The 20,455-nt window shown below is 36.0% G+C and overlaps 1 protein-coding gene across 3 annotated transcripts in view; it reads right to left on the reverse strand.

The window, feature by feature from the left end:
* The window catches only part of LOC108762692 (Smg6 nonsense mediated mRNA decay factor), a 111,997-nt gene that overhangs the window by 47,550 nt on the left and 43,992 nt on the right, over positions 1–20,455 (reverse strand). For all 3 annotated transcript variants that reach the window (XM_018509806.1, XM_018509808.1, XM_018509805.1), the window contains 2 exons: positions 3,127–3,308; positions 1,131–1,204 (listed from right to left, as the gene is read on the reverse strand). In XM_018509806.1, coding sequence (XP_018365308.1) covers positions 1,131–1,204; positions 3,127–3,308 — 256 coding nt within the window. The remainder of the gene's footprint in view (positions 1–1,130; positions 1,205–3,126; positions 3,309–20,455) is intronic.

Raw genomic sequence — 20,455 nt, forward strand, 5'->3', positions numbered from 1 at the left:
CTCGTTCTCAGATTTGAAATAATTATTCCAAGGCCAGACGTCAGCGAGCATGATCACGCTACATGCTAAGTGCTTTGTACTTCGTTCGTGCGCGACAGCCACGATCCCAAGGCTAAAGATGTTCGGATAATAATTATTTTCGAATTAATCTTCTTTCATAATAATCTCTCATAGAACTTCAAAATATATTTGAAAATAATTGATTTCAGAATCTAGTGTTTATCGGTATAAAACATTATAAAATAGGGATTAAGTACATACTTTTAAACACATTATATCCACATTATATCCATTCTTAAATTTGAATTTTCTATAAAAAAAGGTTTATCATTTATTCAGATCTCAAAAATTATGTTCAACTTGTATACAATTATTATTTGTGTATCGTTTGACTTATTATTTGTGCATCTCTAGCTTTTTTATTATATTGATTATCGAGCAAATAAACTCAAATGTTTGCTTAAATAAGTTTTGAAAATATTCTAAGAAGATTTATTATTCATCGAATCTCAAAAATTATGTTTAACTTATGTATAATTATTTAAATTATTATTTGAGTACCACATCTAGCTTTTATGTTACATAAATTATTCAGTAAATAAGCTCAAACAACTAATAAAAATATGTGTAGATTATTTCAAAAATGAAAATTATTAATAAAAAGAAATTCTCAAAACCCTCCCTTGAGTCTCTGCCCATCATCTCCAACACTGCACATCAGCTTCAATGAATGCAAATTTTTATACAGCGCAAATTCCCCCGTAAACGTCGCACTCGCTGGAAGTCGATGGGCCGATTCAAACCACACAAACCACAAAACCACAGGATCGACAAGTTCAAGATATCGAATATTTCTGTTGCACGCTACATTCTTAGTACATATGACATTCGTTTTCACGCATTGGCGTCTAACTTTAATCCCGAAAGTATGATTTTGCGACGCGCGGTTAGAATGCGCAACAAAGTTGTAATTAATGCAAGACAGGACAGTCCGTAAGCCAAACGAAATTTATGTTGCGAAACAATATAAGGAGATTAGGGGCTTTCCTCAAGCAGAACATTACAGTGACTAAAGGCCGCGTACACGCAAATCTCATTTCCTTTATTGAATTTAAGATTAAGAAACTTACCCGACTCTGTAATCCGTGCAAGACGGCGGAGGATTCCAAACAGTGCTATGGCAAAGCATCCAATCACACCAGATCTGCAGAAACAAAGGAAATAACATAGTAGTTTAATCCAAATTAATACATATAATAAGATCAACATAATAAAACCAAAATGTCAATGCTGATAATCTTTTCAATTTTTAACAAGAATTAACTTTTTGATCCATTTCAATCATGGCTCATATTCAAACGTGAGAAATAATAAAAAGTTGACGTTAAAAAGAAATGCAAGTATATTCTTAAACAAATATTTGTAAATTCAATGTTATTCTATAAAAGATGAAGTTCTTTCGAGAAACTTTCTCGTTTAAATATGACAATTATAAAAATCATAAGTAAATTTTAGGAAGTAAATTTTAATTTTTAGAGAATACACGTAAAGACAAAAATAAAGCTGATTTCAACAAGAACTAACTTTTTGATAATATTCAATCATAGGCACACTCAAAAGTGAGAAATGACAAGTTAACGTTAAAATAAAATGCGAGCATATTTTTAAAAAATTATCTCTTAATAAAAGCGTGACTGTGCGTCGAAACACCACAAGAAACTGTAAATGCTACAGTATTAATAAAAATTTCAACAGTAGTTACATGAGAAGAACTAAACAAAAGTTTCAACTATTTCGAATCGAGGATATCTCGTATTTTCTCTTCCTAACATAACAGCATCTTTTATTTGAGGAAAATACTTCTTCCGAGTTTTTTATTTCTTTCGTTTATAGCCTTATCAAATTTTTAAATGTCGGAGAACTCGCAAAAATACCTCGCTATTTATAGACACTCCCGTGAGACTCTTTTTTCATTGAGAACGTCCATCCATCCTCATACAGTGAAACATATTCCAACGGCCTTGTATCGCGTCTACTTTATCGGCAATATTAATGGTCTCACCTCAGTCGTAAGCGCGAGTCTGGCTATTATTCCTTGTATCAGCTCGCATTCCGATAGCAATCATTGTTTCTTTTTTTCTTTACATCTTTTATCGTTAGTCGAGGAATACATAATGACTGTGCAAAGACGCGATAATTTCCCAGTACATAATTAGAAAAAAAATTTTTTTAATGCCATGAAATTGATAGTTAATCGATGGTTAATCACTATTAATTCGTTATTTTCAATAATCTGAAAAAATTGTACTATGTACTTTTGTAGCATAAGATTAACATTTATTTTTATGTAGGTAAGTACTCATTTTAAGCAACATCCGCCTTCTTGGCTGTTAATCTTATTTTTTTTGATTTTGCATGTTTGCAGTATCATTTTACGATCAATACTTTTATATGGCTTAGCATCCAGTTAAGAAATCGTGTAATTTCAAAGTTCCGATGTCTGATCACCATCATTAATCGAGACGTGCACTTACGTGATGACATACGATAGATACATTAATTGTGAACGTCAAGTTGTATAATAAGTCGCGACACGATCAAATTTTGGATTTGACATATCGGTCACCAGCTGATGTGTGGGCGCGACTCTCGCAGCGCTTCATAAATTTTCTGTGATTAAGCATTCGAGTACGGGGCTGCGACAGCAATGAAAAGTAGAATCGGATCTAGTTGACAAAGAAAACCCGACATCTTTCAGAGTGACGCAGTCTGTACCAGTGATAATTAACCAACGGCCTACCATAAATTATCCCGTGGGAAACGGAAGCGAATAAAAGCTATAGCAATAAATGAACGATAAAAGCTATTTTTTTACGAATAGGCTAGTATTTATATTAGCTCTCAAAATATGAGAATATCGTGATGTGTTCTAGCAAGAAGTTGAGAGGTTGGCCGCCACTGCTCCAGATCTAATTATTCCGTAATAGCGAGCTGCGGACGATGGACGTGATCGAGGCAACGTTTCGACTCGGAAATTGACTTACGTTCGCCGACTTGCGTCGCGAAACGCAATTAAGACTTCGCTCAACCGATACGTATTGATGGGGGAAAGAGGGGGGAAAGTACCTTAATAGCCGGTAGAAGCACTTGGAGATCCTCGCCGACCACCAGCCTCGGTTCCTGCTCGCTATCTAGCTGAGCTTTCAGTAGGTAGACACCACGCTCCAAGATCAAGCTGAACATCTGCAGCGATACGACGAGTGCTCGTTCTTGAACTTCTGATCTATAGCCTTGTTCCATTTGAGAATCTGCAATAAAAAATCATAAGATTAAATAAATTCATGCACGTTCGCCAATTTACATACATCTTAGATTAAGAAAAATGACTCAATTTCATGAAAGGAAAACTCGAAACGCATATTAAATAGTGATAATATCGCCTTGTATTAAAACCATGACAGAGAAGACATAATTAAAATTTTTATAGTTAAATATAACTAAAGTTAAATTAAATATAACTATGTAGTTTTAAGATATACAGTATCTCTCTACTTACAATGGGATTACGCACGGAGAGAAACTTCAGTCGTAAACAAAATTAATCGTAATTGAAAATAGTAGTCATATACTAAATCTATCAAGAACAAGGAACGCCAGTTACGATTAAAATTGATGTTGAAATAATGCATCTATGTGTATTAAAATTATTTTGTTTAATATTAAATCTATTGTTTTTCTTTCTCTTTTAATAATAATATTTCTATTATTAGTCACTTTGGACCTATAAATAATTACTAATTAGGTGTTAATACCCGTTTTCATCAATGTAAATCTCGGTTCAACTTAAGTACTCTTCATTTTTTTTAAATTTTTATCGAATATCGATCTCGTAAGTCCAAAAGTCAAAGTAATCGTAAGTGAAGGGATATACCTGTAGTTAAATTTTTTTATAGCTGTAGAGTAGTATCCTTCCTTTCGATTTATATAACTCTGTATTTCGTGGTTTTATTTTTCTTTTACGTATGTCTTATAAAAATTTAATTTTCGAGGCCTATAATTTTTACAATTGTCACATTCAAGCGAGAAAGTTTCTCGAAAGAACTTCATCTCTCATAGAATAGCATTGAAAATCGTCAAAATCGTCAGAATCGTCAGAATCTGAAGATTGTTCCGAATGATTACGAACAACTACTCGCGAAGGAAGGAAGAGAAAGAATGCGAGGGTGCATCTACTACACACGGCAATATCCGGACGGCAAATTGGTGCTGATTGTTACATTGGAGGGGGGAAAACGCGTAAGTTAATGCCGGTAGCGATCACGTTTCGGTGATGATGATGATGGCTGATCGATGTGCAATCTATTCAGCGTCGCGACCGGATTCGCCATCGGCGGCCGTGCGTTTTCTCTCTTCGGGACTGTCATTACGCGTTGTATCGAAACTACGTGACGGGACAGGGCTCCCGGCGGATTCAGAAGAGCGAAGGTCATGGCACAACCTTCTGCTGCACTACCTCCACTTCCTTCGAGTCATTTCTGGACCGTTTCCTGAAGTGGTACCTTCGGAGGGAATTTAATATACATATAATGAATCGATCCCTTGGCGAAGGGAAACAATTCTTTCGAAAAGGTCAAGCGGTATCATCTTTGAGAATACTTTAATTTGCAATAACGGGAGTACCCCGAATATGGTCTCCTTTAATTCTGGATCTTGAAAGAGAATAAGCCTTAACTTCATCTGCTCAATTACTATCAAATTAAAAATACTGTTTTGCTGTAAATGTTGCTTAAATTTTCCAACGACGCGATATTTGAACTTTAGAAGGAATTTATAAAAATAGAAAAATATAAACCATTGTATTTTTTTCACTTAAAATAGAATTGCAGAATATAACAATTTAAATTCATTAATATGAAGTAAAAAATAAAATTAGGGTTGATAAGAGATATGTTTTTTTTTAGAACAAAACATTATTTTTTTTTTCAAACATATTTTTAATGCTTCATACATGTTTTAAACAATATTATTTAAAGAAGTTAAAACTGATTAAAGATGTTTTAAACAGTTTAAAACATGATTTTTATCAATCTTAATTAAAATGTCATAAAAACAAATGAATACAAAAAGAGCCGTTGGAAAATGAAATTTTTCGTTACTTCACGTGTTTTATTATCGATAATCGATATACGGACATTTTAATATCAGTTTCCAAAATGATATATCTTAAATGCAGTCGTTTTCTACTTAGACATCGAATGCTGCTACTTCGAGGATACTACGAATATTCGCACGAATATTATGCATCTTCGGTGAAAGTCCCGTTGCTCATTGCTTTGTGCATCTTTATTAGCGAGCTATAGCGAAGCTAATTAGATGAGCGTCGCTAACGATGGTGTAATGGATCCATACAAGAACGCCACTTATCAAAACTGGCGTTTATCGCGGAAAAACGAATAATGTAGTAGGTATAACAGCAAGATAGATACAAGTCCTCTGTAGAGCGGATATTCATCAAAAAGGAAAAAAAATTGTCTAAAGATAAATTAATATATAGAATATATTGAAAATAAAGTGTGAAATCCATTTAGAAAAAAGGCATGTTTGGTAAAAAAAAATTAAATTGATACTCAAATCCATCGAAGGATTGTTACTCCTTTTCCGCAATGCTAATTGATTCTCTCGCTACACTTACTTTGTAAACGTCTGTCATCGCATATTTTGAAAGTATTGTGTACTAAGAGATTGATAGTGTCAAAAGTAAGGAGATAAAGTACACAGGATGTTATGACAGTCACAAATTAATGTTAACCAATGATTCGGAAAAGTCAATCCAATTTGATTGAGTAAAGACGTATATCGACCTATCTGAAACTTAATATTATTAACAAGATATGTGTGTGTAACAAATTGTGTGATCAAAATAAATATTACATACATTTATCTTTTTCATAAATTTCGGCTTTTTCAGTTTCTCAAAGAAAAGCGGTTGATTCTCTATTGTGGTAAGTATTAAACAAGAAATGCCCCTCTCTCTCTCTCTCTCTGCTTCCTATAGATTTCGTTTAGTTCAGTATAGTAAAAAGTAAATAGTGCACGCAAAGCAGTAAAAATTACATATACAGGATGGCACATGAAATGTTATATCATTTGATTTATAACACATTTATTTCTAACAAAATTGATACAGAACTGGAATTGATTACCAAAGCCTAAAAATTGGATAATTAAATGATATAACATTTCGTGCGCCACCCTGTATATAATATTTAAATTAAAGACGCAGTAAAAATCTAAAATAATTTGCATATGCCAAACGACAAAATATCCAAAAAAGGAAAGCAGCTGTAGGAAAATTACAACAACAGATAGATCTGCATGCATTAGTCGTCCCTATTTTTTCGCTTGCCGTAAAAGTTGGCGGCAACTCCAAAGACGTCCGAACATTCCGCTCACGCGCGATAGTAAGGGCGTGATTTCGCGTTGTGCGTGTATGTATGACGCGAATTAACTCTGCAGAATAGAAGGCTAACACAAATCTAACAAGCGAGAGAGTAGCGCACCGTGCCACGTCTATGCCATCTTCCATCAAGCGTCGTGCATACGCACAACAGCCATATTCGAAGGTAGACTCTGGCAGTTTAATTTATCGCGGACAGGGATAATAATTAGCGTTTAACCGCGAGGTCGCCCCCGAGAAAGCCCGTGTGGTCTTCTACTCATCGGGGGTTGGGAGGGGTGTAAAAGGTAATTAGTTAGAGAAGATTTACAGGGAGAGGCTTTAACTAATTGCCATCGCGATCATTAGCGAAACTCAGGCGTATCGTCCCGCGTCGACTTGTACGATTTCCTCGTCTTTCGCGCGAAAAAAAAAACGATCTAACTACACGAACGTTAATCCGTGACTAGATACACCATGACTGTGACTACACAAAAATTATAAAAAATATATTTATTCCATATTTGATAGTGTTGAATCATCGATTTAACACAATCAAATAGCAAATAACAATTTTTTGTCCAAAATATACACTGAGAGCAAAGACTATAATTACATGTTACCATAATTATGATTATTTGCTATAATGTTAGTAATAATAACAATACGTATTCTGTTAATAAGTATATATATATATATAGAGTTGATAATTATTCTTATAAAAATGATTACAATTACTATAATTTAACTATAATTTATGGTTATTTGTTTACTATATTTTTTATATCACATTTTATATAGTTCTCCAAAAATGATTATATTAAATTATAGTTAAATTATGGTACTTGCAGCCATTATTATGATAATAATAACTTTATTAGTTATTTCCGGATTGCCAACTATATACATTTGCTGATAGAACTTACGTATAGTTATTATTATTAACATTGTAGCAGTAATAACTATAATTATTGTATGTAGCAATATGTAATTATACTAAAAATTTTTCTCTCAATGTACGAGTTCCACGCAGCGATGCTCCGCACGAATGTCGCAAGGCCAACGAACTTCGCAAAAGATGCGCACATTTTCTCTTATCGAGATCTTTAACTAATGAGGTAAATGCGACAACGAGATCTTGCGCGGAACGAGAAGCGCTTTTAATGAAGTCGGTGGGTAAGTTCGGTCTTCCTGTTTCCCGGACCGGTATTAATACCGCGAAAACGGACGGAATCAAGTTAGTAAGCTGTGCGCAGATAATTCAATTATTAACCATTCTAGTAGATACCGTGCTTCTAATTCAATGAATTCGCTGCGCGCCATCGGGATATTGCGTTATTTTTCACGAGATTTTTCAAATGAAATAAAAACTTCATTACACTTGTTTACCCAAAAAAATTCATCCAACACGTAATTCAACTCTCAAAAAGCGCATGTTTACGTTCCTCCTTTTCTTCGTTTAAAAAAATTTTTTACGAGCTAATTTTGTATATACGTAATATTATGTTCAGCAGAAAAATAAAAAAGATATACCTCAGACGTAATATTGCGTAATTCGTATTTAAACGTCTCCTTTCCTCATTACGCATTCCCCAATTTCCTTTCGTGGAGAGAGAGAGACTTGTTACGTTTTTAGTGCTCGTTTTTACATATCTCTTCAGGCATTCGAAAATGATCGTTTTTTTCTCTCGTTAATGTTTCGATAGTTATTCGGTCCTTAAGTAGTTAACGGTAAGGATGCGGTAATAACCAATTGCTTGGCGGCAATCTCGACGATACCGTTGTCTTTGACGGATGAAACGCGTTTTTTCGAACCCGGCGAATCCGTGGTACGCGTATAAAGAACGCACTCGTTAATTCGGTTACCTCCCCATTCCCTCTAATAACGACTAAGGGGAATATGAGAGAGCTATTGTTTAAGGATAATCACGTCTTAATGGCCGGCGGGAGAGCATAATGTATCGTTAAATGTAGTTGTAATACGGAGAGTAACAAGGTCCGCGCGAAGTGCAGGATGATTTTAATGGCCGCGAATCTCTCGTCTGAGTGTTTTACGTATTATTTAAGCAGCATGGCGCAACGCCCGCTTGCACGCGGATACGAACGCGTGTAACAGCGCGCTCGTTTTGCGGTTTAACGTTTCAATCCTCGCTACTGCGTTTTACCCCCATTTATCGTGAGTTGTACCCTTAGGTCGTTAACGGCTATTATAGAGATATTATGAGGTTCACATGATACCGTGCAACTTCTACGATGTTGTACTTGATTCAGTTGATCAAATATTTTTTGCAAATATTGCTTGATAAATACATCGACGCGTTAATCCTCGATACGTATAGGGTAAACTCAGATATGACGGCCATAGTTTTTTAAAATGCAAAAAACATACATTTATTCTTGTTACTTTTAACAATATTTGGGATTAATCCTCGATACGTATAGGGTAAACTCGGATATGATGGCCATAGTTTTTTAAAATGCAAAAAACATACATTTATTCTTGTTACTTTTAACAATATTTGGGATATTACTTTCACTGAAGCTGAAAGTAACAAATGCTAATCGAAATTAAAGAGAAAATACTTAACAGAACTTTAATTTTATCAAAATATTACAAAGTATGCATTGGCCATCTTATCTGATTTGTAGGGAAAAGATGGCCATGATATTAAGAAAGATAGTCATAATATTTATAAATAAATAGTGAAAATAAAAGTATTAATTATAGGTCACTTTGCAATTTACGTATTTTTATTGTGTATATAATGTTGATTATGGCAACTTAACTGTAATTTATTAGACATTATAACAGTTTTTAGCAGACACGTGCAAAACTTTGCAGATAGTCGAAAAAAAAAATATTAGATAATATTTATAATATTGTTATTTTAAACAGTGTACTCGTATAAACTACTGCAAATATTGATTATCTTTAAGAATGACTATAAAAATGCACTATGTATCAATCGTTGGAGAAATTATGGCCTATGGCCATCTTTTCCGTATAGCCATAATACCCTAGTTTACCCTAATGATTTTCAATCCTTTACTACATATAATAGATCGCTCGTATCCCGGATTAATTTTTGTCACTTTTACAAGTATACAAAAATTATTAAGGGTTCATTCTACAATACCTTGCTGGGATCAAAAAATTGAAAAATTTTTTTGCATAATATGATAGCCTCAAGTGTGTAGAATATTTGTTGAAGCCTTAATATAGGCGTAAATAATTTAGAAAAGTTAGCTTGAAACTTTAAACGCGTTTTTTCTCGAAACAACATTTTTCGATCTAACGGAAGCGATAGAACAAAAACTATTGAATGTATCGCTTTCAAATTTTGCACGATTGTAGAGCAATGTTTTTTCTATTAAAAAAGTACAATTATATCAATATCAATAATACGTTTTTTTATCGCAAAGCAAGAGCACAATTTAAAAGTAAAAAAATCGAACTTTTTTTTCAAATAAGTCATTTTGTTAATTTTTATCTAAAACCAGTTATTATAGTCCAATAAACACATTCTTTCTGAATAAGAAAATCGTTCTTTTAACTCTTTCAGATGCGATCTGCAATGCTTCTGTTCTGATGCCACGTTCAAGTCGTAGAGGGTTCTTTCCTGAAACTTTATGTAGACTAACAGTTAACACATTGATTTCATAAAATTTAAAATTAAATAGAAAAGTATAACAAATAACATGTGAAAACGATATCTTCATTACTTTTCCCGAAAGAAATTGTCAACTATCGCCTTCTTTTTCAAGCCACAAGGTAGAATGGATCCTTAAGCGATTCTTATATATACTCTAATATGTTAAGGTAATATTTGTAAAACCGTGTAAAAAATCAAAGATCTTTATTTAGCCAAATATTCCCGGTATTTCAACAAAAAAAAATTGCGCAGAACGCGAATGACTTAATCATGTGTACTCAGAATTATTTAGAGCTCTTATAACAAAGTTTAGTCAAGAACGATCTTCTCAAAATCTTATGAGACAAAAAAGATTATAATACAATGTCTTTTTGTATATATATTATTTTACTTTAACTTATACACTTTAACTGGTATTTTAATTAAGGTTATAGAGTTAAATAGTATAAGTTAAAGTTAGATAGTATATATACAGGAAAGCATCAATTATAATGTTCCTTTCTTTCACACAGGATTTTAACAGAATTGCTCTTGGCTAGATTCTGTTATAAGATCTCTAATTAATTCTAAGCACACAAGATTGGGTCATTCGCAAAATTCTGTTACAGAATCTTTAAGATTAATTGACTTGTGACATAGGTATATATCGATACCTAGTTAAATGAATCAGTTTAATATATTTTATTCTTCTCACACAATAATTCTCTGAACCTTTATCACACACCATGTCATTCGTGTCCCTTTCAACATTTTTACAAAAAGAATTATTAAACAATTCTTACATATATTTTAACATTTTTAGAAAGTATTTTTGTAAAAAATTGTGTATTAAAAAAACATAAGGATAAAGACAATTATTCAGCTCCAAGTACTCCCAGTATTTGAAAGAAAAAATTTGCGCAGGATACAAAGGGTTAACATTAATACATTTTTTAAAAACGTGAAAGATTTTTTTTTTAATTCCAACGCAGAATATTTAATTTTAACGCAATAAAACACATTAGAAAACAACTTGAGCAATTAATTGCTCGGAGTAATTATCAAGTTGATAATCGCGCAGCTTTTACACTCATAATTACTATCACAATAAAATTAAAAAAAAAAAACGCGTCGCGCAAGACCGAAGGGTTCAAATTTCTCTCGCTATTTAGACGTAGGTACGTCTTTTTATTCCAAGCGATTTAAAATTCAAACAGGTCATCGCAACGTGATACAAAGATACAACATTGCGCAATGAATTTAGCACCGACGACCCCGTGGTAATGTTTTTCAAACGACGTACGCGAACCGCCCGGAGGTAAAGACGATGAGGTACGAGCGTGCCCGTAAATAATCGGGCATAGGTGAATTCTCGCCGTCGACCTTCGCGCGCGCGCGCCGTTTACATGCGCTAATCACGCCAGTAGATTAATGGGTTCTCCTCATTAGGCCGGGCCCGGCGTAATCGTCATTTTATTAGTCATTTTATCGGTGCACTAGCGCGCGCGCGCATTTTCCAGCAGTAATATCCCGCTCGTGTCACATTACCATACTATTAACATAGTGCATACCTCGCGGCAACGGTTCAACGACTTTAACCCTTTCATTGCACCCGTAGCTGCATTATTGCGTACATTAACTTTTAACGTAATTTCCGACGGTCCGAATGCGTCTCTTTTGATCGAAATCTTTTACACATAGTTACGGTCGTTCAGTTCACCTCTTCTTTCCTTTTTCACTGGTCCAAGATTGTTAAACTCTTATTTCGTCCTAATTTTTAAACAGAAATTACATTTGGCTCTCTTCTCATTCATTATGGATTTATAAGAGGTCCTTGTAATAATAGATTGTCAAACCCCGAGATTGTCCAAGAAATTGACAACTAAACGAGCTAAAAAAAAAAAAAAACGAGCGAATGTTCCATCGCATGCGAGAAATTTTGTGATAATACAGACGGGATCGTTTCTCAGTTCATGCACGCAAAGAGCTGCCACCGCCGCAGAAGGAATCACTGGCAGGCGCCTGGCGCCAAGAACACGTTACAGGAGGCCTCGTCGACGCCAACTCCGTCGCCGTGTGAACGAACTATGAGACCCCGAGATAGCACGCACTGTGCGAGCACATGCCAGTACACTCGGCGAGAAGAGATACGCGACGTCCTTGATCATTTTTCAATCGATAAGGAAAATGTTTGGTATGTGAGAAGAGCTGGGCGGCTAGAAACGGGAGACAGGAAGAGGCTAGAAAAGGGAGATATTGCTCGTACATATTATACGTAAGCCTGTTAAGTTATCGTAAACTAGTTTACTCGTTCCTTTGCGCCTTACTGCGCCGCAAACTCGGGATTTAATAAAACGGCGCCGCGCGCGACACTGGCCAGTCGACCATTCGATCACGATATCCGTATTCTCGATTCCTCCCCGCTCATCCCGCACACTCCTTGGTATCACTGAACCAGATGGCGATGAGATAAATTTCACAAGAAACGATCGTTTCAGGCCAATGACCGTGCGTCAATGAATGTGCGTGATCGCCGCCCGACATTACGAGTTTTTGAAAGGAGCCGATCTCCCGAAATTCTGCACGTCACGACCGTGAAACCGTCATTTTCCTAATGAGCATAAGTTGTTTGTGCTCTATTAACCATTTCTTTAAACAAAATACTTCGACGTATATGTACACAAAGATATTAATGGAAAAAATATTTTTCATTATATTATTTATATCCTGAAACAGTCTTTGGGATACCTGAATGTCGTTCTATTTATTCGCTACGTTTTATTAAATTCAGAAGGCATCTACTTTATTTTAATCATAGTCAAATAAGTGTATTCTAAATTATAAAATAAAATTCAAAAATATATTAAAACATATAGATATTGCATTTTTTAAATAAAAAGAACCAAATATGTAAGTATACACAAATAGAAAATTGAAACAAGATTAAAACAAAAAATATCCGCTTTTAACTTTTTATTATTTTTTAATTCACATTGTATTCTTAAGTCCTCTTTAGACGATTTATTCAACATAAATCGACCAAATTCAAAACAGAATTCTACTTATAATTTTGCTTGTCGTGTAACACACAAATATTTGTAAAAGTAAAATTCACACAAACATTTATATTTAAAATACGCGACACATATACATATAAAATTATAAGTAAAATTTTATCTTGAATTTGGTCGCGAATTATAGGTCGTCTAAAATGGGCTTTACCACAATGGACTTTCTGAAGATTGATGGTTTGAAAATGATTTTCAGTATTATACGTCCTTTCCTAAATTCTGTAGGTAATCAGTATAAAATCGAGTAGCCTAACAGAGAGAGAGAGAGAGGTGACACAATCATCTCCATCGCGATGTCTCTTATTTCACTACTGTCAAAAGGTATCGAGATGTACAACAACCAAATCCCTGATCGAATCTTCGCGTCGCAATACAAAAAACAGGTGTGTGTGACGGATAGCGTTTTATTCGTCCCCCCAAATGAGTCACGATATTGACGTGTCGAACAGTAACAGTGGCAGCTGGCAGTGGGATGTTAGTGGCGCTGGTGATCACGCCGGAGATCAGCATCTCTCGAGAGAGAAAGAGAGCTGGCGGCTCGCTCGCTTACTCGGGAGCTCAACGTTCGACCTTGGCGGGACCTTGCGAGGTCGCCGACATGATTCCGTCCTGTCTATTCCACTCGGCAGATCGGCAGGGATTAGGAGAGAGAAGTCCAGAGAAACGGAGTTCAAAAGGGAGGGAAGATGGGTCGGCTTGAGACGCGCGACCTTTTGTCATCCGCCACACCTTCACCCAGGCAGCCGACTAGAGACTTTTGTCTGACTCATTCTTCTCGCGTCAGTCGCAGCTAAATGGATACAGTCACTGAATAGGCACGTAATTGGGCTCGCTCGCGGCGCGTTCGCGGAAAAAGACGGCGCAGAAAAAGCGAGCAAGAATCTTGGGAGCACGAACGAGATAGTTGCGACGCGTCAGGGCGGGAAATCATCGGATGACATGATGCCGTGTCGCGAACAATCCCATTTCAACTAATTACAGTTCCTTGGGGTGGGTTTAACGGCGACAAAAAGCGGTGGAAAGATAGTCGACGATTTTGCATCACGCTACGACAGCACGCAAACCTAATCTTCCCCCTTTTACCGTATCTTCGTTTTCTTTATTGCAGACTTCCTATTTCAATTTCTAATATGCATACGCGATGGATCAGGAAACACTCGTAGGGTCTCGGCGATAAGTTAGATCAACGGCGAGCTTTCTTCACTAAATTAGTATGTAAATTAGGCAACATAATCTACCAGATATGCATTCGCTACGCATCGCAAAAAATTATTCTTCGATAAAATCATAATTGTGTTATTACGCGTGATTAACGAGCCGGTCCAAAGTCGTAAAACTAGATTTGTAAGCCTTTTATTGCCATATCGTCGCGCAGATTGCTTAAAGCGAACTGCATAATGTAACAAGCTTTTATCGCATTACAACGATACCGGAAAAAATGTAGCTATCGCGATTATTAAAGTAAACCGTTCTCGCAGGACGTCGGAAGTACATAAGAGTGAGACCACCGCGGTCTAGAAAATCGAGGATCTCTTCTGTACTCAACGAGTACTCTCTCGAGACGAGCTATTCAATTCTCGCGATTTCTGCACGAACGGTCGTGGTGATGAGACTGCGCTGCGAGACTTCCGTGTAGATGGGAAGCCGCGACCACCCCAACAACAATTTACGAACAGATCTACAATCTACGTGCGCTATTTGTTACGCTTACAGCAGTGATTCGTGAGTATGTCGTTCATCGGAAGAAACAAAAAAACGATCACAACGAATCTACAAACGCATATCTCTGTAGATTGACGTTGAATTGTTTTGCAAAAAAGAAAATAATCTTTCATAATAGCTTAAAAAAGCTATATTACGTTACCTCAGAGTCTAATCTTTAAAGCAATTTTAAATAAAGATTTTAAATAAAAGAATTCATACAGACAGGAAATTAATAACTATTTAATCTGCAAAAAAATTAATAATGTTGTAATGAATATTGTCCATCTAACAAATAATTAAACTTCATACAAAATTTAAATTTTTAACTAATTGTCAATTTTTCTGGCTTAAATTGTTCTTCAAGAAAATGTTCTAAGAAAATGTTCAAGAAAATGTTCTAATTCATTCCTTTTCTAGTTAATTTATTACTAGACTTAACCCCCGACAATAATATAAAAATTGTATTTTTTATGGTTAATCCACTAAACTAATAGGTAACTTTTAAACAGCGATACAAAAATCCTAATAACGACCGGTAATCAAGCAAAAGAAAATAGATGTATAATTAAAAAATTTGATATATATTTAAAATTAAAACATAGTAACCGTTTTGACTCACAGAGTCTTCCTCAATACAATATAAATCTAAACTTTCTTACAGTCTAATTAAAATTTCTTATTTCTAACGAACAGTGATAGTCAGCCATCCGTCTTCTTGAAAAATTCTTTGTGATTTTTCAAAGTAATTTGTTACAACCAAGCCAATCGAACAGACCCAATTCGTCAAAAGCAATCAAAACTTTAAATTCAAACCGCATTGTTAGTGAAGTATATCACAGTTATTGTCATTCAAATAACTTGGAATATGAGGATACATCGAAAGAATCTCGATACAACTTGGCACCACGTGTCAGCGCAGCGCAACAGATATCTATAGCTATTGTGCGATTCTTCACAGGAAGTTATGTATTAACGGTCGTAAATGACCGCTTCGCAAAAGGCCGTTCGTCCGAAGGTATAAGTGTTCTTGCAAATACAAAAGTAAACGCGTCTTTCTCCGAGTTTGCGTCATTGCATTGTCGATACGCACGGCGTAGTTGCTTTACTCGCGAGAAATTCTACACCAACTAAATTTAAATTTGCAAATCTAAGCCTCTAAAAAAAATCTACAAAAAAACGAAGACACGGAAGAAACTTGAAACTCAATTTCTTTCTCTGAATCGCGCGCCATGAATATTCAAATACTAAATAAATAATGTTCAAGATACTATATAGAGCAGCAGAATAATTTTACTCGTGGCATCGTGTTCCTCAAAAACGCGCGCGTATGAGAATTCTCTTTAATTAATTCCAATATCAATTGAATATACAATTCGATATTTGATGGAAAATATCTCTAAAACTTTTAGACTGAATCTCAATCTAACGAGTGAAATCTCACTTTTAAAGGCTTCAAATTGAGCTACTTTTTTTCAAGACTGGTTCAATTTTCACTCTTTACTACTTCAAGTAAGACTACTTCAAGTTCTACTTTAAAGAATTTTGAGGATAAAGTTTCATCGTGCAATGACGAACGCACGATCGGCAGGGTGTTAATAGTTAGACGTACGTTGGATCGGGAAAGTTGATCTTATATAAACGCCACACGTTTCTACAACATTCTTCTCCGTACGGAATCTTGGTAGGCATTTTTCCAGGATCGTTATTCCACACGCGTCGACCACGAAGAAGGCGAGGCATTGATTGCCAGACGACATTCACGTTTTGCTCTTGATCGATTAATGACAGTAGCACTATTAATTTGTAAATTGTCGTTTATCCGGCGCCGCACGATCGCAAGACCGTCATCTCATTCTTGTTATAAACGAGAAGACTACGCGCCACTAGTTAATTGATTAATCGACCTGTTAGCCGGTTTCTCATCGACGTGTCGCGTACGTTAACGCTTCCAATATTCAAACCTTATTTACATAGACAAGCATCTATACGTTCAATAAGTAGTTTCCTGTGTAAATCTTACTTTGACGTATCAGCTTTTGTTAATCGTCGAGAAAAAGCATGTTCATAAATATAAATCATAACAGGACTCAATTATTGAAGACTCTATTAAATGCTCATGGAAATTTTATGCGTCATAATTAACATTCATTTCTACCAATGTAGATAAATTTTAATCTCAGTTTAATTATTTATCTTTTTCTAATTCTCTCTTAGAATTAGAGAAAAATAAGCAGTAAGTCATCAGATTGACAGATTCTATTTAAATAATTTTTTTTATATACATAATTATAAATTATCTTTAAAAAACAAAAATTAAAAAATATGCAAATCGATGTAAATCGAGAATGTTTGATTTTTCCAAAGAAACGAAAAACAAAAATTTAAGATAAGATAAGGAAAAGGAATATAGCAATCATCAGAACATGTTTAAAGATCCAAGCGGAAGAGCAATGACATTCCAGTAAATCCGGTCCGGTAAATTGAGAATTCAGATCGCGACACAAGCATGCAACAATAAGCTTGATTATCTACTTTCGTACCGATATCATTAACATCACCGTTAAGTTCTATCTCGGTGATAAAAACAAAAAGAAGGTGGTACGCTTACGAAATGATATTAACGAAGCGCACGAGGTTTTCTTCGGTGCAATTATTACTTGGCGTCGTGATATGTTTCGTGATACGCAATCAAGCGGAGGAAGCGAGTTTTAATAGCCGGACCGAATTAGTCGCAACGCTACCTGCAGAACGATCGTCAATTTGTCGGCTTAACGAAGGAACGAAAGCACGGAATCGCCGCACTCGTTAGGCAATCTCGTCCCGAGCGGTCGCGAGACCACGCGCGTGATTAGAAGGGCAGGAAATGAACAGTGAGTCAGGCTGAACTGACTTTTGATTCGAGGCCAATAAACTGTCGAGACGAATGGAACACGACCAGTCTTTGGTGAACGTTCGTTTTATCACTGTAACTTGCTTTACGTGGAATTTCAATTTGCAAGATTGTGTTGCCGCGCGTTGTGGAGAAAAATTGTTGGATTCATAGAACCTTGACGATTGTTGAGTTTCGTGGCGAGATTATAAAAAAAGTTATACAATTTCTTAAACGTTTTTTGTTAAGAGAAATCCCAGGGAATCAATTGAAAATTCTGCAATTAAATTTTGGGGTATATATCCATAATACGATAATTCATAGATACATGTTACATACATACTGCGTGAGAAACATCTTATATATATATATATATAATGTATAGACTATTCCATCGTTGAAGTGTTGCGATCTAACGCTGGCAACGTCAACGTCACCTCTGCTGCAGCTACTGCTGTTCGTTCACCCGACCTTGGCAAGGTCACGCAGCCACGATAAAAAGGAGCGAGGCAGAAGCGCGGAAGGTAAGCAAGGAGGGGTTGACTGGAAACAGAGGAGGGTAGAAGAGAGCGAGGAGAAGGTCTAATCAACGGCCGGCGTCATGCTCCAGAGAACATTGCGGGAAGAGAAGGCAGAAAAAGCGGCGAAACTGCCGGAGGGAGACAGAAGCGATGGCGAGAAATAGAAAGAGACGATCGCACGAGAAGCGGAGGCAATGCGGGGAGCGAGAGAAATGCCGACCAATCCCAACTCAAACAACACAAGAGTTCGAAAGACATCGATGGCTCCCACAAGAGGATCAAAAAATCATGAAAGTCACCGATATCGGCATCAAAATATGACCAGATTTACCGCCTGAAGTAAGAACGTTTAATTTTGTCCGTCTATAACTCTACAAATCTTGAGAATTTTAATATTTTAACATTAACTTCCAAATTATACGAATGCGTACGGTATTTTTGTGATTTTATTATCACATTTACATAAGAATGATTTATTGTCCATTTAAATTGCTCTGGTAGTCAATAAGATTCTCCATAATTTAAGGAAATATAAATGAAATTTGCATAGAATTGTTGTTGCAATAGTGAAGAGTGTTTATCAAAAGATTGCTTATATATTAAATCGGAGGAAAGTTGGCGATAAATTAAAGATCCATTAAGTGGTGACATCAGATTGACGATGATTCGATATAAATCTCGCGAGTCCACATCCGTTTGACGTGATTTCCATCGCCGCTCGACGTGAGCATACGTCGACGAGGCGCCGAGTTAAAAATAACGTCTTGCCGGATATTTATAGCGACAAAGCGAGAGAAACGGGTGAAGAAAGATAGAGAAGAGGGCGAGGGTTAACGGGATAAGAAAAGAAAAGAAAGATGCACCTCGCGCCGATCGGCGACGATAGCTCGGACTTGCGAGGGAGCTCAAAGGCGAAAAAGAGTCACAGGACGTTGGATATACGGGTAGCACGGAAGGCGGATAAAGAGAGGGATAGAGATAGCTATAACTGTGTAACTTGTCTGTCCGTGAATTGAGCAACAGAAACCGATAAAGAGCAAGAGAGAAACAGCAGTCCAGTATACAACCTCCGCAGCACAGGGTAGCTGAAGTGGAGCGACGACGCATGGTGCATTAGACAAGCCCGGAGCCGGAGAGAGAGAGAGAGAGACGGGGAAAGTGCAGCAGCAGCAGCGGGTGCATTGCGCCCGAAGCAAGATGGCCTTGACGTGGGCCGACCAGCGAGGGCAAGGACGACCGCCCGAGGGATATCCTCTCTTTTTATCTTTTCCATCTTGACTGTATGGCGGCAGTCGCATCGACCACAACGACTGACAACTCCTCTTCTTGGCCCGTAACCGCGCCCATCCATTACAACATTGTGACAACAACGACGACGACGACGACATTAACGATATCCTTTGGCAATATTTACCAAAAGATGTCATAAGCTATTGAACTCCTTCTCTACCGAGAACATTGCAAAATTATGCTATAATGAAGAAGGGATTGCGTAACATGGTTATCTAAAATTAAAATTTTTCAACTGGTGTGTCACATGAAAAAATTATAGAAATAGAAATAAGTGCAAGCATCTTAGATTAATAACTGATAAAGCAGAGTTAGGACAAAGCACGTGATAGTAGAAACATATATGTATGCATATGGAGGGTGCATGGCGATCAAAGTATGAACTCTGTATGTGTATCAGCCGGAAAGGCGGTACACTGAAAAAAAAAGATTGGCTGCTGCAGCAAATTAGATGGTAAAATATGGCTTAGCATTTTTAATTGGTTGCAGCAGTCAATTTTTGGTTGCGTTAGCCTATCCGCAATGTCAGTATAGGATTTCGATACAGTATAGGATTTTTACCTCTAAACATCGTGTTAACTGAATTTTGTGATAAAAGATCTATAACGATAAAAGAACGCTGAAGTGTATGCACTAATGTACTTCGAGCAATTTATATTATAGCTAGTTATTTAATATACTGCGAGTTCAAAAAGGTTGAAAAACGTTGATCTAAAAAAAATCTACTCATCTTTTTTTCTATAAAACTAGAAATTAAATTTATATATATGAAAAGTACTCCTTATTTTTATTCTGATATTAGCGAATAAAATTAAAGAATATTTTTTATTCGATTAATTTTAAATCGATTGTAACGTTCAAGAATTAAAAAATGCGAACATCAAGTAATATAGATAGCAGAGATTATCGATTCCCATCAGCATCTACGAGTT

This window comes from Trachymyrmex cornetzi, unplaced genomic scaffold (genome assembly GCF_001594075.2).
Source record: "Trachymyrmex cornetzi isolate Tcor2-1 unplaced genomic scaffold, Tcor1.1 scaffold316, whole genome shotgun sequence".
Taxonomy (NCBI): Eukaryota; Metazoa; Arthropoda; class Insecta; order Hymenoptera; family Formicidae; genus Trachymyrmex; species Trachymyrmex cornetzi.